The 27,656-nt window shown below is 42.6% G+C and overlaps 1 protein-coding gene across 5 annotated transcripts in view; it reads right to left on the bottom strand.

Annotated features, from left to right (window-relative positions):
* The window catches only part of GNAS (GNAS complex locus), a 133,606-nt gene that overhangs the window by 4,067 nt on the left and 101,883 nt on the right, over positions 1–27,656 (bottom strand). For all 5 annotated transcript variants that reach the window (XM_066198663.1, XM_066198664.1, XM_066198667.1 and 2 more), the window contains exons 6-11: positions 5,127–5,181; positions 4,703–4,776; positions 4,221–4,279; positions 2,498–2,618; positions 1,360–1,490; positions 768–835 (exon numbers count right to left, since the gene is read on the bottom strand). In XM_066198663.1, the coding sequence (XP_066054760.1) occupies positions 768–835; positions 1,360–1,490; positions 2,498–2,618; positions 4,221–4,279; positions 4,703–4,776; positions 5,127–5,181 (508 nt within the window). The remainder of the gene's footprint in view (positions 1–767; positions 836–1,359; positions 1,491–2,497; positions 2,619–4,220; positions 4,280–4,702; positions 4,777–5,126; positions 5,182–27,656) is intronic.

The following is a 27,656-nucleotide window of genomic DNA, read 5'->3' as shown; positions in this document are numbered from 1 at the left end:
TGCGCCTTCAAAAAGTGCAACTGAGGGGCAAAATGCCCACAGGGTTTTCACTCTCTCACCTGAAATTCAAAATGATTAGAATTGCACAGTGCTCACTGCAAGCTGGGGAATTTGAGAGAGGAATGAGGACTCAGGAAAATGCCATTATTTATGTGCAGCTTTGGTGGATTTAGCAACACAACTCCTAGTCCATTTGGCCATGACAAAAGTAGGATTTTGCCTCCCTCTACTAAGATTTTATCCCTGCTTCACTCTTACAGAAAGCCTCCCTTTGACTTTTTGTTTTGCTCCGTTTTAAAATGAGTCCACAATTTGATTACCAGGCTCACCATTACAAGTAATTGTAAAAAAACATAATAATCTACATCCATTATACTTTCAGCTGACCAGTAATGGAAGAGATAATACGAAAAGAACATTAATATCTGACTAATGAGGCATTTTTTGATTAGTCTCTATTTTTAGAAAAAATGCATGGAATAAAAATCTGTCCCCATTAATAACAGCAGGAGTTCACTCATCTCATTCTATTTGGGGTTTCTTAATTCTCACCAATTCTTTTAATATTTAATTATATACAAACAAATATCCAAAAAGCAGGTAAGAAACAGCAGTAAAGATCATCAGTATAACGGTGGCTGATGCAACGTGGATGTTAAATATAAACAACACAAGAAGTGGCAGCACTTTGCAGTAGCAGAAGGTGAGAAAGAGCTTGGGTTTGAGAAGAATCATGGAAGAAATAGCCAAAGAAAGGAAATACTTACAAGAAACTCGTCTCTAATAAAATACTTGGCCCTTGTAACTCTGGGATCCTCACCAGGCTCTGGTGTTGCTGATTAATAATAAAATAAGTATCTTATTAAAACAGGTGTTTTCTGGTAATAGCACCTAAAAATCTCAACTTGTTCTGTTTTCTGCTCACATATGACAGAAACACACTTGGCAAACTGACTGTGAGACAAGACAAACCATAACATTATTTAAACCAGCAGGATTTCAGGAGAACAAGGGAATATTATAATGGCAATTACAAATACCAGGCATTTGGCAGGTAAGAGAAATGACCACAGGCAGGATTAGGGGCAGTCCTGAGGACGCATTTGTGACAAAATGTCAGACTGTGATCTACACCAAAGTAAAAGGATTTTGTCGTGATGAAATTATTAACGTATTAAACAAGAGGCAGGAATCTCTCATTATTAATACCTTAAATTCATCATTAAAAGATGATGGCTAAAAGACATTAATAATAACATCTACTTAAGAGTTTTCAAGTCTTAGCTGAAGCTACCAAAACCATCACAAATGTGATTAACAAGGAAATGATAAATTGCAAACAAAACTTAAAAAGCTTACCATCATCTGGTGTAGTGTAGCGAGCAAATTCTGGAAAGTAGTCTTCAATTTTAGATTTCCCTGCCAAAACTTTCTCTGCTAGCAAATCTTGTTTATTCAGGAAAAGGATTACTGAAATGGTCCGTAGCCACCTGTGGAAAATGGAATCCAAACACTGTGAGGAGGCACAGCCCAGACCATACATACAGAAACCTAAAATAAACTAAGTCACACAAAATGTCTAGAGACGAGATCATATGACACACTGGAATGATTTGGAAAGGTTCCTTTTACAGCTGAATCCAAGGGTGTAATTCCAGGTGTGTCCTCACACCCTGAGGCTGTTTGGGTGCTCCCCACTTTGTGCTGTTAACCCAAACCCATCCCAGGGGAGCATTTCCACATCCCGGAGCACTGCTCCATCACTACTTGAATTACTTCAGCCTCAATATGACAACCACCAATTAGCAGCTGCGCAGAGCTCTTTTCAGTGATCTGAGTGCAATAAACATTAAAGGTGGGAGGCTGTGACCAAAGAACCAGCCCAGACTGTGCTGGGAGATGTAAACAACAGAGCTCCCCGTGCCGTTAACCCTGGGGGGCAGCCAAGCGCCACACAGCTCCTCACTCACCTTCCTCCTCAGGGGATGGAGGAGGAGGAAAGGAAGAATGAGAGCAAAAAAATCTGGGGGTCGGGATAAAATAGAAATGATGACTGTTTAATTAGTGAAGGATAAGTAAAAGCGAGGTGAAGACAAAACAAGTGATGCAAAGGCAATCACTCACCACCTCCTGTGGGCAGAGCAATACCCAGCAAGCTGGGTAACCTCCCCAAATCCCCTCTTTTCCCCCTTACTGAGGTTATGTGGCATAGGAACACACCCTCGGTCAGTTTGGGTCTGCCCACCTGTGTCCCCTGCCAAGAGCCCTGAGGATTCACTGCAGGGACAGAGTGAGGAGCAGAGGGCCTTGATGCTCTGCACACACTGCTCAGCAGCACCAGTGTGTTATCAGCATTGCTCTGGGCAAAACCTAAACCACAGAACTCTATGAGCTGTTACGGAGAAAATGAACTTTGTCCCAGCCTGGCCCATCCACGAGTGGTGAGTGCAGTGAGAGACAGGAGCAGTACTGCCAGTGATAAGAGCCTTTCACAGACCTGTTGTTCCAGATACTCTTGAAGAGGTTTAGTGCTTCCTGCAGCCGGTTGGTCTGATTGTCCTCTCGTATCACCATGTTGTAGCTACTGCTGGCCACCACAAATATGATAGCAGTCACATCTAAACCAAGAAATAATCTTTAGTTAATGCCAAACGTCAGAGGAAATATCCAGGAATCATGAAGTTCAATAAGAAGCTGCCAGACTTTCAGCTCCCTGCAGAGAACAGGCTGGGATGCTGGTGCTCACAGCTTTTTAAGTATCAGGAATCAAAAAAGAAAGTGAAGAAACCACGGAAGACAGGCAAGGCAGGCCCCAGAACAGAAGCTGACAGAAATGACAGAAAATGTAGCAAAGAAAGGAACTGAAGCAAGAGAGAAAAGCTGAAGAAGCCAAGAGGAGAATTCAAAGATTTAAAACGTGCCAAGAAAATTGGAAAGAACTGTGAGCTTTTGGACAGGGAGGTCCTTGGGGGAAAACCTCAGGACAAACAGCACTTTTGATTTGTGTGAAGAGTAGTAATAACAACAGCAGACTGCAGTGAATTCATGGTTAATTGCTCTGTCCCCCGGTAGTGTGTTTTACTGCTCAGAGCCCCATCCCTTCCTGGGAGGCATCCCCAGGATCACAGGATCCACATCCCCGTGTCTGTGCTGCTCCAGCCCCTCACACTGACTTCCAGGCTCATCCACCTCAGCAGCAGAACAGATGAGTCAGACCATGAGGTAACAGGAAGAGGAAGGAGCAGAGGTAAAACCCAAACAAACCTGTTACTAATAGCACAGAAGAAAATACTGCACAGTCCTTCCACACACATACACAGTGTCCAGGTGATCCTGTGACAGGAACTGTGGCAATGTACCGTGAATTTCCAGTTGCATTCTGCCTTGTTTATTCTCTAGGACCTCATGGTAACCTCTCTACAAAAGGTGGGTTTTTTTGTGTAACTTCATTGTGGTTTTGTCCAAACAACAAAGAAGAGAAAATATTTTCACTAAGTCTAGGTTTAAGAAAACCTGTGCGGAGAAAGGTTTCTCATCTAAAGAGATACAGAGTAAAACAAAGAGCTGCAGTGAAGGTACCTGTCACACTTCAGGACAGACACAGAGCTGCCCATTTCAGTCATGTGGGAATTAAACCTGACCTCAGCTCATGGGGACACTAGTGCTAAGAGATTCCAGCTGCCACCAGTGTGTCCAACCAGACAGAGGCTCCCTACAACCCCATTCTGCAATGTCTCAGTGCTGATTCAGAGAGAAGCACCGCAACAGAGCCAAGTGGCTGCAATTACACACAAAAAGGTGATAATCTGATTTTATGCATACAATAATTATCCTGAATTTTGTATTTTGCACAGGCACATCCATACGTCAACCTGCACGTGGAGGACAGAACATGGCTTGGAATTTACACTCTCACAGCTGGCAAATAATGCGCAAAGTCACCTCCAAAAATACCTGAGTAACTGAAGAGAGGGGAGCCAAAAAAATGGACAAGCTGAAGTTACCAAACACAAATTCCTCCCCACCTACATTCTCCTTGAAGATATTCTATGTAGTTACAGGAGTTTACATGTCAAGAAAAACTCAATCCTGTATGACTGTTAGGTAACTCCTTACTGAGCTACGTGGAAAGATGATGGATTTCACTGAGAAAATGAAGATTAGACACTACAATTCTGCAGAGAACAATTTCACAAAGGCAGCAGAAATCCTAATCCTACCATTAAAACACTGGATCCATTTTCGGCGTTCATCTCGTTGCCCTCCAACATCAAACATACTGAGGAAAAAAAACATAAATCCAGTCAGTCAGAATCATTTTATGCTGAGTTTTTTGTTTGTGTCTGCATGCAAACAGAAAAAGTAGGAAACTTCAGGACTTCTGTGTCACAGAAGTTACAAGAACCTGAACAGGTAAACAGTCCATGAACACATGCATGCAGAGGAAATAGATTTAAAACATTTTGCTCTTTGTGATCTAAAATAAAGCAGAAATTGCACACCAATTTGCATTTCATTTTCAAGCCAGACTACTAAATTAAAAAAATCAAAATATACTTCCTTTCTATTAAACACTGATACTTGAGAAATACAGTAGGCTCAATGAATATATGGTAGGTTCTCCTCCCATTTTACACCTTGGTATTTCTCTGTGTTGTATTAAAAAAATACAAAAACATAAAAAAGGAAGAATTATACTTACTGAAAATTTACTTTATCCACCTGAAACTTGGTTTCAAAAATTCCTGATGTCAAAACTCTGCATCTGAGAAGATCCTAAAGCATAAAGGGAAATGCATTGATTCAACACAGATACTTGATGAATTTCCACATATCCAGCAATGGAAATAAACCCTTTTTTTTCCCAATGCTGTACTACAACACCAGGGAACAGCACTGGAGTGTTCAGTGTCACAGAAGCACGATGGAAATCTTGTAAGTGATGCAACCTTGTACATCATTTATGTGTATAAACATAATCCAAAGGACAAAGCCATTTTTACTGGAGTACTAAATACGTACAGTGCATGGCAGTATCTGAAATGGCCATTAGAAAATGAATGAATTACCCCCAAAGCTGAAAGGGGCAGATAAATTGTGCAATTTCCTCACCAAGCTCCACATACCTGGTCAGACGGGGTGTACTCGTTCTGTTTGACTATGTCAATCTTGTCTAGAAAACTGGGGAAGGGAAAAAAGAGAAACTTGTCACTCTCAAATCAGACAAACTTTCCGATGCTTTAGTAACCGACAGTGCCCAGGCAAATTTTGGCACAATTACCGCTCTCAGGCTCACAAAATGATGAAAAATCACACAGAGAAATGGCTCGATTTGGCTTCTTTCCTCAGGACGGGCGTTGCCAGCAGCAGCCGGCAGAGGGCTGAGCGCAGTTTAATTAATCCAGCCAGCGCAGTTTAATTAATCCAGCCGGGAATGTCACTGCAGCCCCTCCCCACAAACACACCGCGAGTTCCATCTGGGTCATTTGTTCACACAGATCTGGGATATAACCTGCTACTAGGAACACTAAAGCGATGACTCAAGCAAATTGCCCACATGTACTTCCCCTGAAAGCAAAATGAGTGTTTTTAAACAACTTATCAACTCTATAGTTCTTGAGATAAATGAAAGCTCTAAACCAACTTCGGTACGATTTCAGTGAAGTGAGAGGGGACGCTGATTCTTCTGTCAGCTGCTCTATCAGTGTCTCAGGAGCAGCCGCAGGAGCTGGCTAAATGGATAATAAGAGATGCATTTTGTTCAAATTCATTAGGCATTACCTACAGATGATATTCTGCAGTATTTAATTTTTTTTTTAACCAATTAACCATAACCTCATAATTCTCTTGCACTTCAACTCAAAGAGCAAGAATCTCAAGGACTCGGTTAATTCTGCTTTGTTGTGGCGGCAAACCTGCGGCTCAGGACGCAGATTTTATGGTGTTTGCCCCAAGTCCCACTGCCCAACACCAGGTCCTCGGCCAGGTGCCCCTTTGCTCAGCCCCTTCCACTTCAGCAGCGCCTTTACCCCTAACATTAATGATTAATCAGCCTTTACCCCCATAGGCTTTGAGCTCCCTTTGAAATTCCTCTGCATGAATTGTTTTCTCTCTGAAGCAGAAATCACAAAGGAAAGGCGAGTTTTCCCTGCCTCCTTTAAAGTGCACTAACAACAGTCAAAGCTTCAACAGGGGAAAAGGGAGCCTTGTGCCAGATTCACGAATCACAAACCCAAAAAACTCCCAGCAAAGCCACCACACGTCTCAGCCCTTTTCAGCCCCAACTGACTTCCTAAAACACCTAATGAGGAGCAGGGAAAGGGGGAAAAAATAATCCTATATTTTGACAACTGCTTCGGTGCAATGCCCTTTTCACTGATGATCTTGCTTCAGAGACACATGAAAATTACTTTCTGCTTAGACTGAATTACAGAATTCTAAACATATTAAAATGCTTCTTAAGTTAACACGCTACAAAACCACGTGAGACAAAGTGCAAAGATCAATCTCCATCACGGAGCGTGACATGGCCACAGACACACAAGGATCAAGTGGTGACAAACTGTGCTCTGCAATTTGCAAGCTGGATTTTTTTTTTTTCCTCGTATTTTCCAAGCTGTTAAGTCATTTTTTTTTCTTTTCTTTTTTTTTTTTTAAGTCCAAAGGGAAGGAATAAAACTCTCTGTTCAGTACACAGAGGATGTTAAATACGTACAACAGCCGTGCGTTCCAACTAGCACGAGTGTTTCCACCCCATCCTCTCCCCTCAGAGAACAGTTTCAGAATCACGTGGCAATTTCACAAGTTGGAGGATGCTTGAAAAATGTTCCGAACAGAACATGTTCATCAAGATACAAAGGTGATTACTGCAATCACCCAGCCTCTCTGTATGAATTTATCCAAGCAGAACATTTTATTCCAGGTTCCACAAGAGGTGGGTTTTTAGGTTTTGTTTCGGGTTTGGGGTTTTTTGTTTTGTTTTATTTTTAAACACTCTGCTAATCAGCTTAATGGATTTTGGAAGCTGGAAATTAGAAAATAACAACAAGATATTACTAAAACCTGGAACTGAAAGTACAAACCTCTTACTGTTGTTTGTGCAGACTATTTTTAGGCCTATGATTTCCTTGAAAAACATCAGCCGCATAGGAGCAGTAGTACTGTACTTGAGATGAATTCCAACAGCAACGCTCATGCCAGGTAAAACAAGTTCGAATGGAATAAACATTTCTTCTTCCCCCCCCCCCGCCCCAAAAGAACAAGCTTCAACATTCAGCAACATCTGACACTCCTAACAATGCTCCTTGGAGAAGGAAGTCTTTCACTGTGTGACAGTCACCAGAAAACCCCTCCTGCTTCCAGGGTATTTTAGGGAAAATGGAGCACAGCGATACGTTCAGTGAAGATTTCCCCCTGTGCCAGTGCCTTTCATCAAAGTCTGCTCCAGCAGCTTTACAAAGGGCTGAAGGCATTCAAAAGCAGTTTGATTTTTTTTTTGCTCACATGTAAAGAAAGGGGACTGTTCTTTCAGTTAGCCAGTGTAAAAATAAATGCGAGGAGAAATGGGGGGCAGAAATTTGATCCGCTCTGATACACCTGAAATAAGGAGCAACAGCAGGAGCATGAGAGTTCAGAGAAGATCAATACACTGTGTTCAGAGACTTCTCAGCCAGTGTTAGTCAAAACCAAACAATTTATCCAGTAAATTAAACTAATAATCCAGTCAGATGAGAACAAAGCCCAGTTCAAAATAAACACAAATTCACCATCATTAATTTCTATTTTTAATTCTTGCTATGCTCTACCCAAAACATAAGTGAGGCCACTTGAGTACTACTCTGTGTGCCGAATTCACTGCTGGGAGAGATTGTTCTAAGCCTACTGGAGACGTGCCCACCATCTACTGTGTCAGCAGTGAACTTACAGGCAGAAACAGAAGTGACCTTGATGAAATAATTCACATAAAACTGTCAAACCACAAAACCAAATTTTATACTGCGAGCAAGCCTTGAACCGAGTTACAAAGTTAGTGTTTTTTTTTTTGTTCTGTAAAATCTGCCCAGAGATTATATGGAAAAGCTGTTTTCCAGAAAGCAAATAATTCATTCAGCATTGCTGCCAATTCTCACTTTGGGCCACATTCTGGACATGGACTAAATAACAAGATCAGCTACTGCTCTGCAAAATTCTGTCACGTACTAAGAGGCTCTTTTGCCTGTGTTATAAAACGTTGATACTGCTCTGACACTTACAAAAAAAAACCTCCAAAGACTTCAGGTCACTTGTAGTCAGCAACACTGAGAGGAAGCATCTCTAGGACAGCACCACTTGTGTCTCAGATATATTAAAATGAAAGGTATTTTAAAAAAATAAAATAATCTGAAATTTAAAAAAAATGCTGCATTTTTGTGTCCACTTTTTTTAGCTTAGGGAAGGAAAACCACATATGAAATGCTCCAAGCAGATCTTTGTGAGAAATAAAGTGTCTTTAATTTTAAGGATGCGCTCAGGAGGCAGATTCACAGAGAGAGCCACACAGAGGCTTCTCCTTAGCTCCAGCAGGTCTAAGTAATTAAGCCATACACGTATCCTCAATCCTTTCCAAGTTTTAACTAAAACCTATTATGTCAAAACCACGTCCCAATTTTCAGACGAAGATACATGCCAGTACCCGAGTGATTCTGGAGTTCTTTCATCCAGAGAGAGCTGCTTTATCCCTAAGAGGAGGGAATTTCCTGAATGAACAGTGCTGCTGCCAGACAAAGAAGTGCCGCCTGTTTTCCCTGCTGGAAAGGTGTGTAACACACGAAACCTTCCACCCCAGAAGCAGCACAGCTTCACTGTCTGGAGCAGCACGGGAGGGGAACTCAGGCTGCCTTTCCTCCAGCATTTCCTGACAGCATTCCCAATAAACTTTAAGTCAAACGTTACTCTCTGTCATCTGATGGAATGGTTGGCAGACAGGATTTTTTTTTTTTTCCTGCTTTGTGAAGAAGAGCTTTTGTTTTCAGTCTAGAACAACATTGGAAAGGTGTCTTCAAACTGACAACACACCTATATTTGAAGAGCTTTATTTCCATCAGGGTTTGTTTTTTTTTTTCTGGTCAAGTCATAACTTGAATTTGCATATAAAATGTCTCCCTTAAAAGACACAATAAGATCTCATCTTCAGTGTCAGCAAGGTACTTCATGAAATCAAGATTTCAATCCCAACTAAAGACAACCTTTATTTATAACTTATAAGCCTCAGCAGTAGCACTGAAACTCTGTATTTGTGAAGTTGCTTGCCTCTGAAAGCCTCAAGGCATTTTACAGACAGTAAATCAGACTTCCAGCTCCCGCCTGCCTTCACTGAGGCTGCATTTCCTGCCTCCATCATCACACCCCAAAATGCACACTTGGCATTAACTCTGTTTTAAAGGCAGGCACACTGAGCAGTTAATTGCCCCAAGTCCCTCGAGTTAATGGAAATGATTTTTCATTTCCACTGAGTCATGTGTTTCTACCGAGATACTACTAAGAACTCACCAGAATATTACTAAGAATTATCAAGATGTTACTAAGAATTACACTGGCATTTCTCCTGATCACCTTTAAAACAGTCTTTTCAATTCAGCTTTCTACGACCAGAAAGAAATTACTATTTTTCACTCATCACCCTAAAGACCAAACTGTGCAAATGCCCAGCGGATTTTTATTTATCTACACAGTATCAGAACTACAAAGTACTACTTAAATTAGTTTGAAGCTGAAATTTAATTCAACATTAACAGTGTTTATTGTAAACAAGAGTGCATTTCTTATTTTTCAGAACAGACCCTGCTTTACTTCTGCTTTCCTGCCTCTTCAGTCCTTGCCATAATCCTTTATGTTATTCAGCAAAGCTTTCTAAAAGCTCTGCAGTTAACTCTTTGATAAATTTCCTTCAGCTACGCTGTCCGTGCTGAGCCAGAGACAGAGGATGAGTACAAAGATATAAAACTCCCTTTTAGAAGGGTATTTGTGTGTGAACGAATTGACTGTCCCTCGACTCTGTCCCTTTCTGCTGCTCAGAGCAAGCAGGGGTGGGGAGAGGAGGGAATCCTATTCCTTAAACTGGTGATAAAGATTCCAGCTCGTTTATTTTGCAAGAGGAGCAGAACGGCAGGCAAAGTTACAGGAATGATGCAAATAAAACAAGCAAACTTTCAATCTGCTGGTATTTATAGTGTCCTGTAAGCATGGACAGCATGGGAAACCAAACTGGTCAGGTTTTTCCTCAAAAATAAGTTAAAAATCAAAGCTGAGACATCAGGAGATTTTGATTGTTTGTTTTCTTTTCAGATATACTGGAATTTTCTATTATGTGCAAAGGGGGAGCTTTTACTGCTGAGGGAGTAGCTGAAAACGTGCCACAAATGTTACTGGAAAATTAAAAACGCTCAGAAAGGCACAGCTCTTTTTTGTGCCTAAATAAAACTCGATAAGGAGAGAGAAATTCCAAAAGCTTTGTGATTACTTTAACAACTTTACAATTAGGAAAGAGAAAAAAAAAAAAAAACCTTTACAGAGACAGGCACATAGGGACTGTACTGTACCAAGTGTTATTGGTATAATTAGGAGAGCACTATATTGCGTCGAAAAACATCTCATATCCCATGTCCCTGTAACAGCATTCCCCATGTCAGTCCTCAGACATAAGGATCCCATTGAAAACCAGATTTCTGTTGGAAATGAACCTCGAAATGTAGCGTGAGACGTCAGCAGAAGTAAACCAAAATGCGACTCTCCAGAAAACTTCCCCAAGAAGCTGCAAACACTTTTTGATTTCCAGTTTCAAGCTGAAGGGTTAGGATGATTTTCTTATCGAAACTCTTAAGTCAGTCTAAAGCTCAGAATTTAATTATAGATGGCATCAATGCGTACATATCCCAGAAAAGTGATTCTGAGAGCGGCCCCAGCTGTAATTCCAAAAGAACCTCGAGCATTCCAGCCACTTGGAGGCGGAGGGGCACCATGGGTCTAATTTTGAAGCAAATAATGAGAAAGCCGAAAAGTATGACTCCATATATTTGGAATCATCTTGTGGCAATCAAGGTTACAGTTCCTTATATGGCATGGAGAACATGAAGCACACACAAAAACCAGAGTATTAAAACGATGGGGTACAACCAACTGCAACTATTGCAAAAACGCCGGGCCGGCGAAGCCCCCTTCGGTTTTTGTGTCTCGGTGAAGTTCAAACCTTGCCCTACAAACGAGGCTGGCTCCGCACCCGGCTGCCCAAGCCGCCTCATTAAAGCAGCGTAACCCGCCGGGAGGCATGAATGAATTGCACAGAAACCCAGCGCAAGGCAAAGCGGCCCTTCAAAAACTGCCGAAAGGGAAATGGGGAAATGGTAGGAGAAAGAGAAAAAAATCTATTTGAAGAGGTTGTAGTTGTCTCTCTTTTTTTTTTCTTGTCCCCCCCCCCCCCCTTCTCTCTGCCTGTCTAAAGTTAGTCTGGCTTAGAGGATGCACTAACTTTCCCAATCAGTTTTACATTACAGCACAAGTCCAGAAATAGCTCCCAGCCGCCTTGGCCTCTAGCACGGTTGCCATGACAATGGAACCACAGGGCTATAAATAGCTCATCAGCACCAAATCTTGTGAGACACATCTGGAATGGGGCCAGCCCAGCCCCGGCCTGACAAATAAAAATAGGCACAGGCAGTTTCAAAGGCTGGAAAGGTACAATGTGGCTCGGGCTGTGCAGAGCAGGGCAGGGAAACGGGTTTGATTGCTTGTTAGCACGAGATTTATTTGATAGGAGATTGGGAGAGGTATAAAAGTCACTTTATTGCATGCTAAACAGCCAGCCTTTCTCCAAGGTCTATTTTTCTTTCTTCTCCCCACCCGTCTGCAGCACAACCACCCTGCTTTTGAAACTGTAACAATGCAGCCTTTTGCCCAGGAGACCATTAAAATAAGGAAAAACAGAAGGGAAGAAAAGAGATCTTCAAACCTTCCCCCCCCCCCCCCCCCAACTATTTCTGTACGTTTTTGGCTCAAGTGCATTGAGCGCTCCTGCGGGTCTGACAGGCATCCTGGCCGGGATCCTGGCCGGGCTGGAGCACTTTGCTCCAGCTAAAATCAGTCCCCGGCTGCCCCAGGAGCCTGGAGAGGGACGTGGTTCCCAAACCCTTGTGCCAGGGCTGCTCTCAGCCATCGTCCCTTTGGACCCTCAGCACGGGACAGAACCAGAGTCACAGCATATCCCATCCCAAGAGCTCTGTGCCACCCGACTGCCTCTGGAGTGAGCATTTTCTTCCACTTAGCGGGTGAGAAAATGTCGTATTTTTAGCACAGACTCTTGATCAACCCATTCAATTACATCCAAATTATCTGTGTGGGAACAGAATGTTATGTCAAAAATGTTATTCAGTGTATTTGTCAATATTACCCAACAGAAGCCATTTGTGTAATGAGGAGATTCAATATTTTCTCCAGCACAGGAAAGCAGCAGCAGCTCAGGAATCAGACTGAAGCTGTGAGACTTTGTTATTTCACAGACACTGGAAGTAGTAAGTCAGCATGATATAAGACAGAGAACACCACTCCCAAAATATAAAATCCTAGTCTCTCTATCAAAAACCAATAGAGACTACAGATGGTGATCAAGAAACTGCAACTATAATAAGCATTCAGGCACAGTAAAATATCTTCTGTCTGCCAAAAAGGCACCGTGCACGCGCTCCACGCAAACTGCACCATCAGCCCACAGGATTCCTTTAGGTCCCTACGTGGGGATTTTCATTGCTAAAAATTGTGGAGTTACTTCCACCCAGGCTTCAAGCTGTATGTAAACTTCCCTCCCCCCTGCCTTTCACCGCATCCAGTTTGCCCCCCCGCCATCTGAACAATGTGCGCCTCAGGAGCAGCAGCTTGCACAGAAGGATTTCGGATAATGTACTTTAAAACGTGCGAGGCAGGATTTATTGGTTTTTAGAAAGATACTCCAAGGTAGTCTAAGAGCCTATCACCAGCTGCAAGTTCTGATTTAAATCACATAAAAAAAGATTTTCTTTTTTGTTTTCTTCCTTAAGAAAGCAAGTCATACATCACTACAGGACAGCCCTTTCTGCCCCACGTAAGGGACAAACTTTTCTCATTTTGTCTGGGGGAAAAAGGAGGGGGAAAGGGCTGTAGAGTAGCAAACATCACAAGGGATGACCCCAACCTGGCCAATATTCCAGTCCTTCACTGGAAGGGCTTCCATGGCACCCCCAGATCCTCTCTGCCAGGAGAACCAACACGACCCCAGGGCAAGCACTGAACCAGACGGATTAAACCACGCCATGCCTGCGGCTGCCCCGGCCAGACAAGCCTGGGGATGTTCAACAACTCTGGAGCAGCCCCTGACCCCAGCCCGGATGAGCTCAGCAGCTCCCAGCCCGGGCTGGAACACAAGGGGAAGGTAACGGTGTGGATGAGATCACCACCATCATCCCATCCCAGGGCAGGCCTGAGGGAGTGGGGAGGAACATGGCGCAATCCCTGTTAACCTTTTTTTTTTTCCTCTCCTAACAAGGCTGCAAAAGGAGACAAAAAACCATGGGGAAAGGCGAAGAGATGACGTGTTCATGCAACAGAACTCCGCACTCCGCTTTGCTCGCTGCTCCTCTGGTGTTTCCTCCCGAATTTTGGAGGGCCATGCACACCAGAAACTTGGGCCTAATTAATGAACCTGTTTCTTGCAAGACACTATGAAATCTATGGCTTGAGATATGGGATATTTTATCTTCTCTACACTTTAAAGCAATTTTGCTTGCCTACCTTCATTTTTACTTATCCTCATTTCTGTCCTTCCTGACGCTGGCAGTGATTCTGACCTCCTGTGACTCTCAAAGATTGTCATCTTAAAAAATCTAGGTACTCCACCAAGTTTGCTATCTTTTCCAGTTATTTCAGCAAAAGTTCTGCACATCAAAAACTACAACTTTCAATTTTACACATGGAATTAAAAGCTGAAGCCTAACACTTCATTGTAAGAAAACAACTAATTATTTCCATGGTCTTCACTATCTAAAAACCAACAAGCTGGATTAGTGACAACTCCAGTGTGGCTGCTGGCGAACTTCTCTCCCACCTGGCTCCCCCTAAATATCCATATATTTAATACAGTTTTTGTCATGCTCTGTTTTCTGAAAGGTGGAAAAGTATCTATTAACAAGGTCAGGGATTTTCCTGTTTCAAACCCTTTTGAATTGTAAGCTAAAGTCACAGACCTTATATGCTGCAGAAGAAACCAAAAACTGCATCACTGACTGCAGCATCCCTCCTGTGCTCTGTGAGAACTGAACTTGGAGAGAAACTCGAAATTTAATGATTTTTCACGATCTAATCTAACTTAAATCCATCAGGTGCAATAAGGATCTTCTCAAGTTTAAGAATACTTGCTGTCAACTTAGACTAAGGAGTCTGTTTAAGTGAAGTCAAACTCAGAATGAAGAATTTTTAATGAAATGTGAATATGAATTTGTTGGAAATTCCCCATATCTGATTTCAAGTAAGGATATGAAAGCTTCCTTCTATGCCAGATGCCATTTTTAATATGGCAACAACCTATGCATGTTATAGGTGTAAGTCCCCTACTGTAGGCTGCTCTGAGCAATTAAAAAAGGTGAACCTCATGGGATATCCTTTCACTGTGTTTCAACCAAGTATTTTTATGAACCTTGTCCTCATGGTCTGTAGCTCCCTCCAGTGCCATCAAATCCGTAAAATTGATTTCAGCTGATAAAGATCAGCATGTGTCTATAATTTCAAAGCTGCATTATTATGACAGAATTAATGGCATCGCTAATAAATAAAAAAAATATGTTAACAATTTAAAATATTAATAAAAGTACATTCAGATGATAAAAGAATTAACAAGCTTAATACTCCATGCTAGTTTCCCTAAACTGAAGAGACAGAGCTATCTGCAAAACCAGATAAAATAAAGGTTCAGACAGTTCTCACATTTTTTCAGCTTGAGTGTGGCTTGTAAACCTAAACCGGGAGAACACAGAACCAAGCACTTCCCCAACTACTACTGGAAAAATGGGCAACATCATTTGTAACTGGAATTTTAGGGACAAGGCTAGGTGGAGCTGACAGGACCTCACGTGACACAAAAGGAATTTTGAACCGAGACCGAGTTTCCGCAGGAATTAAGGAAGCAGTGACAGCTCAGGGAAGGAATCGGGCCCCAGATGGGCCCAAAACAATGGGAAGACAAACCTCTGCCGGGTTCTGAGCAGGGTGGTGAGGGAGGACTTCACCTCCCCCTTTAAATACCCTTGTACCAAGATCTTCAGAAAAACAGTTTGCATATATTTAGATGCAAGATATAAATCCAGTGCTGGAACCTTGTCTGCTTAGGCACCAGCCCAGCTGAGATTTCTGTTCAGTGCTTTGGGAAGTTGGGTTCTCCGGCAAAAAGGCAGTAATTTTGTCTCTGATGCTGCTCACAGGGCACTGAAATGTTCATTTCTGTCCCAGGCAGGCCGGGGCTGGAAGGGCCTGGGTGTCTCCACAGGACTGAGAACCTGTCAATACCTGCTGGGGTGACAGTGCCGCAGCTCACTTGCATTTCCACTTCTGCTTTCCTCAGAGGAATGTGGCTTCCCCCCCTCCTTCTAGTTCAAATGTTCTGCTTTCAACTCAGCAAAAACGACTGCAGGCCTCTGTCAAAGCAGAGGCACAAGCTGGCACCTGGAGCTGAAAGCATCTGTAAAGAGCACACCTCTCATCTGGAAGCGAGTTGCAATAATGCAGTTAGTATTTTTTTTTTCCTTTTCTTGAAAACCTGTGCTTGATCATGAAATTTAATACCAGGCGTATTTGAAAAATATAATTTTAAACTGGGCTGAAAATGATACAGAGCTGCAAAAGGATTTTATACTTGAATTTTGAGCAGTGCAGGGACGCTCATCTTTGGCTGCAGTGAAAAGCAAATACCTGGTTCTGTGTTCTGCCATACAACAAAATGAAGAAGTCAAGTTTAAGTGCTTGTCTGTCCCTGGCACACATTACACTCAGGCAGATAAAAGGAACAAGAAATCAAGCTTGAAGCCAAAATCAAAGGTAAACAATAAAGGTGACCACACTACTCCTGTGGAAAAGCCATTCACAGGAGTCACCATGGCTCTGGAATAGTGCAGCCCTCTTTTATTCCCAGTGAAAAACGTTTCAGTCATCCAGTTTCACGGTTCTGCTTTTTGCCGAATGTTTTGCTGCTCTTAAGAGGAAAATCTAATATAGAGCCTCCATCTTTGCTTACTCACGTGTCTGTGACAACCTCAACACACAGCCAACAACAAGACAATGCAGTGTTTCCACAAACTGCATTTGGGTATTTAGTGCTTTTAAGCCTGCAATTAAAATGGACACCTCGCAGAATAATGTACTTCTACAGAGCCTCACAACAGCCCTAATTTAACAGGGGACATGACAAGCCATTTTAGAATTTTTAAATAAAATATTTTGTCCCTTCCCCCTCTCTTCCCCACTGACCTAACTTGACTCAACTCACTCTGAAGCAGAATTTAAATCATTACGAAAATACGAACTTTAAATCTCACCTCTCAAAAGACACAGCTGGCTATAAAAGACCTTAAAATAGTACTAAAAGCTCTAGTCATTCAAATGTCTGCAAAACACAGCAGGACAGACTTTGTATTTACGAAACATACTCTAACATTTGCAAAACGTGCTTTTTCATGCCGACTTTTCTAAGCCGTGCTCTTTTAGGGCACAGAGTCACAGGGAATTTAGAATGAAGCGTGCACAGGAAAAGTAAAATCCCTGACAAGGCACAACCCCCGCCTGTTTCCTCTCTCAGCCCAGAGTCACCGTCGGTTTGGGCTCAGCGAGGTTTTCCATGGCAGTCCGACTCACAGAGGAGCAGTGAGGTTCTGTAAAACACGGAATCCAGGCAGGACTGGAGCGAGGGGTGTGGGTGAGGCTTAGGGAAATTCTGGGACAACTCTTAAAATCCCTTATTCTCTAATTAGCTTGTTTTGTAATGTTAGAACGAGGAAGTCATTCGGCTGTTTCAAGTGGAATTAGTTCTTTTAAACTAGCTTTATTAACTCTATTTATTACCTATATAAAAGTGTTGCAATTACCTAAACAATTACCCAATGTATTATTCACAGAACATAATTATTTCAGCATTACAACCCCAAAAGCCCTCAGCAGCAAAAGGCAGAGCTCTATCTTGAGGTGGAACCTTACACTCAGAAGAATTAAGACTGAATGAAGATTCAGGAGGTACCAGCGGCGACATGCTGACCCTTCAGCATCCTCACTGGCCTCCCTGTTGGCAGACTTTACAGAGGCCAAGGACTGGGACAGCCTGGGCAGGGAATCTTCTCCCACAGCCCCATCCCTCTCTGACACAGCTCTCTGTGCTCCCAGGCTGTGCCAGAGCCCTGACCACAAACCACCCTGGGCCGAGGCTGGAGAGAACCTCTGCGCTGAGCTACCCCGGACTAAACTGCTCCATTGAAATTCCTGCCATGTTCTCTGGAAACCTGAACTCCAGTCCCACCTTTCCTCTGCGGATGGGGGCAAGGAGAAGAAAGAAAGAAATAAAGAGAGAAGGATCCTACCCATTTCATCATGAAGCAAGTACAAAATGGTGCAGCGAGCTCTACCTGTGCAGGGAGCATGACACAAACACCGGGAGGTGGGGAAGAACTTCATCTCAGTAGGCATTAATTCTGAAACGCCAGTGATACTGGGTTATGCTTTTTTGGTTTATTACACTGAAAAGAAAATATCACAGAGCTGTGAAAAACAACTCATTTTTGCACCACCAGTGGGTGGACTCCCGACCCTCATGCACTCAGGCACAGCCAGGCAGCTGGGAATCCAAGGGAAGGAAAAGCCAACCTGAAGAGCCAAAGGTATGCACTGAAGTTACAAAAAAACCTCCAAAATCCACTGGATGACTAAAAGCCATGATTCCAGTAGAAGACATGCACATCTTCACCATCTCCTAGTCTGCAGAGGGCAGTGTCTCATGTTTGCGTCTCAACTGGATGGAAACCTAAACCTAAACTACTCATTAACAGATTACAAATTTCCTCTTCTACATGAAAGAAACATTTAAACAGTCTCAGGAGAAGAACTGAACCAAAAAAGACACTACAAACCGTGTGTATAATTGCTGCAGTGGGAAAGATGAGAAGGGGTCTAAGATGGTATTTCTCTTCCCCAAATATTGTGCTTATTCCCACATCAACATTAGTTAAGTCCCAGCTGGGGCTTTTGGCTGCCCAATATCCAAGCCTGTTATTTTGCAAAAAGACATAAAAACCAGCAAGCCTCTTATAACGTCTAAAGAAGCACTAAATGAACGACAGCACCCTTCAGATTGCAGTCTGGGTTCAAACGTATGCCCAAAACTTAGTGGCCACAGATCTGGAAATAAATGTGCAACTCAAAGCTGTGCTGGGAAGCAGAGGCATGAGGCAGCTCCAGGGAACAACCCCGGGCTGGCTCACCTAGTGCTCTGATACCTGCAACTGGCAACTGTGTGATTCCAGAGTGCTGCAGACAATTCCAGGATTTCCATTTGTTCTGCATTGCTATAATTAGAGCTTCCGGATCGTGGTTTACTCTTAAGCACAGCAGTAAAGGTGGAAGAGACTCAGATCAGATGGGTCAGGAGAAAGTCTGCAGAGAACACTCACAGGTTCTGGTGAAAGGGAGGTGTGTTCCTACATTACCTACCCCCGTATCAGGTGCTTATTTATACATACACAGTCTATAAACACCATAACCATATGTGAAACACAGCTTTTATCACACAACAGCACATGAACTCCACTTCCTGTCCTCAGCAGCAAATTATTAATTCACCACAAAAAAGGGGTGTCTGAGCACAGCAACTGGTACATCACACAGAAGTTAAGATTATGCGACTACTAAATTTAGCAGCTCCTGCTTTTCTTCTACATTTTGCTGCCTAAGAGATTTTTGCAGCATCTTGCACACACACGCTGGCTTGCCCTGCATGGATGGTGATGCTCAAAACTAGTGACAGGTGCAGAGCTTTCCAAACAGCACTTTTCCCTCATGCCATCCCACCCACGTTTAGCTCCAGCTTGTAAAACTGCAGTTATCTGCTTTGTAGGAACGCACACGCACAGGAAGTCCAAGGAACAGACTGCCAACAAGCCGATGAGAAAATTAAAAAAGATCTGAGATGCTAATAAACCGTGCCAGAATTACACACTGCATCTAAATACAGGTTTTGAGGGAACATCGCTGGAGTACTTCTGCAGATAAGCATATCCCTCATTTTAATTAAGGAAGAAAATTTCCCTCCTTCGAATGAGCTCGCTTCCATTGGAGAGACTTGTTTCACTAACATATCTTATGGTTTTTGGTTTCTTCGCCTAAAGATAACAGAGTGGGGAAGGAAAAAAACCTTAAGGCCTGCATGATTTACATTTGGGTCACTGACTTTTTTGGTTGTGGCTCCAAACATCAAGCCTTTAAAAAAACCCCACAAGCCCCACACTGCTCTGCAGCAGAACTTCCTCCTGTTACCTACATTCATTTTGATCAGCACCAACTGCAGATATTCACTGGGGTCACACTCAAAAAGTATACCAAGGGGAAAAAAAAACAACCTTTGACTAACATCACAGTCAAAAAATGCATATTTTTAAAAGCTGCCTGGACACAACCCTGAGTAAGGTGCTTGAGGGGACCCTGCTTGAGCAGGGAGTGGGACTAGACGGCCTCAGTGGTCCCTTCCAACAAGACCCCTTCTGTCTGATCCAGTGATTACTGCTTTCTAAGAAGGAACGCAGGGAAACTGCCGTACATTTACATAGACAGATCGAACTCTGCAGAGAAAAATCTGCTTCAGCTTTCTGAATGTCCACCTTTAATCCATTATGATCCCTCGTGGTGTGGACGTCAGGAAAAAATGTGAAACAGCTCAGAACTTAAAAAAATCCTGTAGCTTAAACATGGATATTCCAACCTGATTCACCCTGTAAACCGTGTATGTATAAAAGCAGCATGTGCTTGTACGGATTCTGGTAATTACAGAGGTTTGTTTCAAAAAAACACCGTGTTTCACACAATATAAACACGGTAATTGTCACATTATCTCACAATCTACATTGTGATTTCAATTATGCACAACAAAGGGACTGCTCATGAGAACTGAACTGAGAGAGTAAATCACACCCCTCATAATAATAGTAACAAACCTGTGTTCATTAGTGTTTGTTTGTTTTTAGAAGGTATTTGTTCAACTACTACAAACATCTCTTGCAGACTGGTGAAAAAGAAAAATGCACTGGGTGCGGCGTCAATCTTTCATTTGTAAGACTTGTCTTGAGAGAAGTCAGTTCCATATTCTTCACAGCCACGTGACTTTACCAGAAAACCACAGTGCACAACTTTGGCATAATTAGCAGGACCTTCTGAAATACAGTCCAGAAGAAAGCTCTGAGGGAAACAAACACGTTTCACATCATCAGGGAAAGTTAGAGCTGGAATGGACGTACCAGCCTCTGCACACAACAGCAGGAATCTCACCTATTTTTAGTTCACAATTCCAATAAGAAAACAGCTGGGAGTCTAACGAAATTATCTTGGTGACAAATTTAATGGACTGAACACTAAAGTTACTATTTTTAAGTAAAGTTCCTGATTATCCTTCAAAACAAGAAGCAATTAAGCAGCAGTGGAGCTCCAGCTTCCCAAGCGTCTGCAAGGCTCGGCTCCAATCAGATTGAAACTGGGAAATGGCTCAACACCTTTCTGATCCTAAAACTTGGTCGAGGGCCAGGCTTGGGGTTTGGTTGGGGTTTTTTTTTTTAGTCTCATGAAAGCAGTTCTGCTTTGACCTGTCCAATCCTGCCTGGTGCTGTTTTCCCTGCCTGAGCTCCGCGCAGCTGCACAGTTCACACCGCGCCCGGGAGAGGAGATGGCAGGGAGGGAAAGGGAGCACGGATGGGCTGGAGAGGGCTGTGAGAACCCGAAATGATAACACACGGCTTGGATCACAGAGCAGCTCAGCTCCCTGCCAGAGAGGTGCACAGGGAAGTGCTCCAGGAGCAATGGAGAAGGGCCAAGGATCCCACCTAGCAAAGAGCTCTGAGAGAGCACAGAGGAATTCTGGTATTTTTAAATTTACTGAAACAGCCACATTAATCACAATAAAGCAAGTTATAATCTGACGTGTTCTTCTCCAAAAAGCTTTTCAAAACTGGCCATTTTAATTAGTTTCCCTTGGTGACACACTGTGGTACTAATGAGTCTGTTGCACTTTTAACCTCACATAAGGCTATTCCACACTTCATACATACCACACACCTTCTTCTGAAACAAATTTTGAACGATAGGGGTAGAGAATTAGAGTTAGCGCTGAAAATACACAGATAATGTATTAATATCTGCATTTTAATGAGACATGGTAACATCCTAGAGTCTGGAATGCCCATTTGGGGAATATAGCATGGTAAAACAGGAGATCTCTAAACCCGTCCTCTCATCCCCTCCACCAAACCACTTCATCGTGAGATTCAAGATCAAGAATCTTGATGACAAGATCTTGATCAAGATTCTTGATGACATCACAATACTTCTTGGCATTAGAACCATGAAAGATTGATCATCCTTCATTCGAGACTTCACTTAAAACCTTACACCATCCAAAATCACCCAAGGGTTTTTGCAGATGTGAGCTTTTATAATCCTCTTGAAGAAGAGCCGTATCAAAACACCACTTTACAAACGGGGAAACTTTGCTTCACCCAAGCCTGGCCTCAGATAACAAAACGTGCCTATCCTAAAGCAGTTCAGCTCCCTGGGACAGAGGTGAACAGGGAAAAACAAGAAGCCATTCCAACCCAGGGAAGAAAAGCAGTCTGCAGACCTTAACTGCAAACCCTGTTCTTCCTCATGGCACACACAGTGATGTCAGGGAGAGCTAATGAAAACACCAAAATAAAACAACAATCAGGAGGCTCACTCTTGAGACTCAGTTCGATGAAAGAATATCCAGAAGAGCCACACTTTATGAAGCTGTGTAAGCAAATTGTCTCGCCAGACACAAAGCTTCACAGTCCCTTCACACACCTCCTCATCTTGGAACATTATAAATGTGTAATTAAAGTCCCTCTTAGACACCTTAACAGCAGAAGTGTGGTCCTCAAAAGTCTGCAAGTATTACCAACACTGGCAATAAACAAACAAACAAACAAGGCAGTTTTACAGTTGTGGGGATTTTATACGTATTTTCATTCATTTATAAAATTTACTTAGGGTTCAGAAGGATCTTTTTTTTTAATAAAAAACCACAGATCTGTCAGCCAAGATCCCACAGCAGACCTGGCCACCTGACCCGGGCTGGATGTGGCTCCTTCAGCAGCCCAGGAGCCAAGGCTCCTTCCCTCCCCCAGCTGCAAAAGGCTTCCTAAAAATAGTCCTTTGCCAGCTTTTACTGGGGCTGCAGCTTACATGAGCCCTCTGGGGGAAGGGGAACCTTGCAGAGTACCCAAGGCACTGGCTGAGAATTTACTGGGCAGCCAACACGTTTCAAGTGTAAATTATCATCCAGACACTGAAACCCCTCACTTCCACAACCAACACATTACAATTTAGCTTTGTTGGTGCAGATCCTTCTGAGAGACTTAATTAGTGTACCACAACACAAATATAGTGAACTGAGATTTATATTTAACTACAACAACTTATTTTAACACGTTTCAGGTCCAAAATCAATGTATAATACGCTACAGAGTAATCAGTTCAAAATCACAACGCCTATCAATGACATCCTGCTACAAAATTACTCCTAATCACATGTAAAATTAGCCAGCAATTTCTTTCAGTTTGTTTAGAACTTAGTCACATATTAAAAATACCGTATTGAAACTTACTTAAGCTCAGCTTCGGTTTGAGAACTTCACCTAATAGGAGCTTAATCTACTTTTTAATTTTCAGCTTGCCCCTCCTTGAAGTCAGGATTTTATGACCATGTTCTCCTCATGCAAGCACATGGTCTCAATAAACTTTTGAGCCTGCTGGTAAATTTATACCAAATGTCCTCCAGACATCTTTGTCAGGGGTCTCTAAAAAACAGAAACTTCAGCAATACCTGTGATTGCAGGCAAGCACCCAGACAAAAGAAATTTAACTGGAAGTCCCCAGTGAAGGAAAGGCTTTGGCATATCACCGAGCAGTGGAGTGCACAGAAGAGGAAAACAAAGGGGAGAACGTGCAAGTCAGCAGCATCCAGTGCTCCCTCTCCCCAGGACTGGCAGTGATGCATCTGCAGTGTTTCAGCCCAGGGAATAATTGGGAATCGAACGTGGTGCTTTCACATTGTACCAGCAAATGTACTGGCCTCATTTCATCCTTGGATCAGGAATTTTCTGTTGCCTCCCATCTTTCGGAACACGGGAGATGTTTTTACTTCCTTTTCTAAAGCAAGTCTTTAATAAGGTTTACAGTAGCTTTTTAGGTCTTAAGCTTGATAAAAATATTCTCCTAATTGTCATCCTGTAAGACAACATCGTCCTGAGACGTTCTTTTTCTGCAGCAATGCAGATGAGCCATGAGAGCTCTCATAAAACCCTCCCGTGCTCCAAAAGCTGTGGTGCCTGCTCACGGGGAACACCAGAAACAGCAGCTCCCAAGGTCAGGCAAAAAGCTCCAGCACCCACTCACCCACCCAGGCAAGTGAATTGCAAAGTCCTGAAAACACTGGTCACACCTGCTTCAGGACGGTGGCTGTCAGAGCACCAGGGATGCACATCACTCCTGCAGCCCTGTCCTGCTGCAGCAGCATCTTCTGTGGCTTCTACAGCAGCAGCAGCAGCAGCAGCCAGACCTGGGGGTCCCCTGCCAGGCCCCCCAGCCAGTCCAGCAGTGCATCCCACATCAGCTTCCCAACCCTCTAAACTATGGAATCCACCCAGGAACGATGCTCCGGCCTTACACGGGCCGTGCAAAAATGATGCAACCAATGCCAAGCTCTTCCTTGTTTCCTCAAGTGTTTATTTGTAGCTTGCCCTGTGTTTTGTGCCTGCAGATCTTCCTCCTGGCAGGAGGGAGTCCTAGGCGAGGCTGCTCCAGCCCCTGTGGAAGTCTTTTATTCCTCTTGTTTCTGTCTCACTCTGAACTGTTTGTTTGAACCACAGCTCAAAACTAACCTCGTTCAGGGCTTTCTCTGTGTGCACAAAGGGACCCTGCAAGAGCCTGGGAGGGGCAGTGAAAATTCCTTCTCAGGAACTATTATGAGTTGTAAGAGTTGTTTGGATGGATTCTCACCATTTGACAGCTACAGTGTTTCACCTGTACAGCAATCCAACACTGCTGGACCATTAAGCCCAATACTCACAAGTCAAGAAGGGATCTGCTCTGCTTTATCGTAAGTTTATGTGAATTTTATGGTAAAACTGAGCATATTTTTTACGTGAATGGGTAAAACTTTAAAAAACTTTCAGAACTCTAGTAGACCCGAGGTGCATGACAAACTTAAGAGTTTACAGTCACAATTCCTCCTCTTATTTAACTTCTCACCCGAATTCATTCTGACCAATTCATTAATGACATTTATTCGTTTCCAGGTCAGACTGACCACTACCTGTCTTCACAAAAAACCAGAGGATTGAAGGATTACTACGTACACAACAATCTACCATTTTACTCATTCCAATTTTTTTAAAACATTTGAGCAATGCGATTACAGAAGTTTCACCTGCAGTAAACTGTTACTTTCAGGGTGAATTTGTTGCACTTTCCTTAACCAAAAAAAAAAAAAAAGGTATATTCTCTGCCAGGCGAAATTAAGATTAAAAATACAGAAAACCAAGGAGCATCATTGCAAGACCCCTGTAGAGCAAAGCCAAACCCAAGGATCTGGAGCTTTCAGCCTTTATGTGGCTTTGCCAGCTGTCTGACTCTCAGCATGTGTCAAACCCCACCAAGCACAGGGGCTGTCCTCAGCAAAAGCACCGAGGGTGTGCTGCCCACCACGGTGTTCACTGCGCTGCTGGGATCCCCCCGCTCCAGGAATGTTTGGCATCACGGGCAGGATGAAAGGCTGCAGAGCACCACGGAATCCACACAGTCAGAGATACCTGTGAAACCTGTTGTTAATGAGTTCACTCACAGGAGGAGAGTTTTAACATCATCTGCTTCAAGAGAGTTTCTATTAGCGTGGATCCAGTCTCATGAATTTTTCTTAATCTTTGCAATCATGAAAGAAAAATAGAATTGCGTAGTTCTGCTGTGGGAGTAGCTGCACTTAATGACCTTACAGAACAATCAATGCAACATACTAATTCCTTAAATACATTATTTTGTCTGTAACAACACTGATGATTTGCTCAGAATGGATTGCACATTGAGTCAGGGCTGTGAACAGACACGGTATCTTTACTAATATATTATTAGATGTTTGAAAACTATTGGTCATTTTAATTATGTGGAAAATGATTTATGAAGCCTCAAAACTTTACAATCAATCAATCAACAAAAGTCAACCCTACACATCTCCTCAATGAGAAGTTTGGTAGCAGCTCTGTACCTGTCTTTGCAGCACTAACCCCAGGTCAGGTCAGCTTTAGGCACAATGTGCAGAGCCACTATTGTTCACTAATTCTCATTGTATTACAAACTTGCACCTATCAACAGAGCAAGAGACCAATACAACATTCACAGCGTCTCCTCCAAGAGCCTCAGTGGACAAAGTAGGTTTTTTCATACATTTCTACCATATTCACTCACACTATAACTTAATGCCACAACAAAAACTTTTGAGGATGGAAAAAAAAAAACCTACAGTGGGAAGGAATGAGGAACCTGTTGCCATTAAAATGCAAAAATTTGTGAGAGTTTAATTAAACAAAGGTTTCGGCTTATATTCCATCTCTTGCTGTATTGCATTGCAACACTTTCCCCTCACCCACAAAAAAAATTCCACTGTATTTGCATTTGTAGGTCTGCAGAGAACAGAACCACAAAAAACAAAGCAGAAGCCTGAACAGGTATCAGAAATATGTTGACTAAGAAGTCCAGACACTACTGAGCCAAACAGACTTGAAAGCAATTACAAAAATATGCATCAGATATTTGTTTTAAAAAAAGCTCAAGATTACTTTATTTTCCCTTTCGGAAATAGAAATCCCTGGGATTAGGCATATTTTGTCATTTAACTGTATGTTTAAAATCACTTGCTGATGCAAGCACAATATTCTTCACCAAACAACACAATTTGCCATTTTTAGCACCAGTAACAAGGAATCCGTTCTTCTCTTTACTGAATTATTTTTAACTCTGTTAATTAACATTATGGGTAGAGGCCACCCATCAAGAAATTTGGCTAAAGAACTTTGTCTGCAGAATTCTGGACTGTAGCCAAATACTTTCAGTACAGAATTATCTTCTGAAGATGCATCATTCTTAGGTTTATGCAGCAGTACTTATACATTTACATTCTTTGGTAATAACAACTTTGGTTTCAAAGCTGACTAATAAAGTGAAATTTTAATGGAGCAAATTACACCCTGGACTCCACTCCAGTATTCTCCTCCAGATGACTGAAATGTCAGTAAGTTTGTTATCTAACCCTGCCTTCATTGCATTCTCCTCCTGTTCTTCTGACATTCAAAATGAAACTTCTCAGTTAGAGGAGCACAGCAACCTACTGACCAAATCATGGGGGCATCTGCTTATGATCTCAGCAAAAATCACTATTTTGAAGACAAATTTTATTTAAATAAAATGCTAACATTCATGCCAAACTTTGACAAATACTCTTGATTCAGCGCAAGCCTAACCTGAACAAATGTGCATGTGAATTTTGTCTGAAACAAAGAAATAGCTGTTGTGAGAGCAAATCCACTCACACGTGAAAGCAAATATAAAACACCCATTTCCACTGAATCAGGCATCCATGAACACTTGAGTTTATCCTTAACCCCTGCAGGCATTAGCAAGTGATGCACTTAAACTAAAAGGTGAAGTTTGAATATTTGGCCAGAGGACTGTGTCAAGAAATTGGGGAAGAAGTTCCAAGCCAGCTTTTTCATGCTCTACAACCAGGTCAGCCCTGCCTCCAGCTGAAGGCAAATCCTCAGTATTTACAACCAGGCAGGGAAAGGAAGTTGCATCTGCAGCCAAAGGCCAGAAAGGAACTGGCACATTCACAGATGTGTGGAACAGAGGAGAAACAAAAGCAGCAGATGAATGAAGGCAATGAATTCAGGAGGCTGGAAGTGGCCGAGGGAGTGAAAGTGGAGGCAGAAACCAGATTCCAGGAGCAAACAGTTAAACCCCTTGACAATCATTCAGGATGGTGCAACGGGCATGGGGCTGTGGTATGACTTCTTCAATTATTCACATTTTGGACTTCTAAAGGTCTTTCTGCCATTATGGCCCATCAACTTTGTATCTTCCTTATTGAAGCACCTAATTCATAACATTGAAGCGACCTATTCCAGGACACCTTTTGGTTTATCTTGCTTCAGACTGGGATGTAATTTATTTTGAAGACAGAGGAGTTTATTTAGGGTTGAGTGTAGCTTGAATTTATGATCAGCTGTGACAAGAGTGGGGTCACGTGCTGGATTCATAATCCATTTATTGGGTAAATTTAGGTAATCTGGTTT

Source organism: Chamaea fasciata, unplaced genomic scaffold (genome assembly GCF_029207755.1).
Source record: "Chamaea fasciata isolate MVZ Bird 193981 ecotype frontalis unplaced genomic scaffold, bChaFas1.0.hap1 SCAF_17, whole genome shotgun sequence".
NCBI lineage: Eukaryota > Metazoa > Chordata > Aves > Passeriformes > Sylviidae > Chamaea > Chamaea fasciata.
Note: the sequence above shows the minus strand (reverse complement) of the source record. Positions and strands in the feature narration are given on the sequence as shown.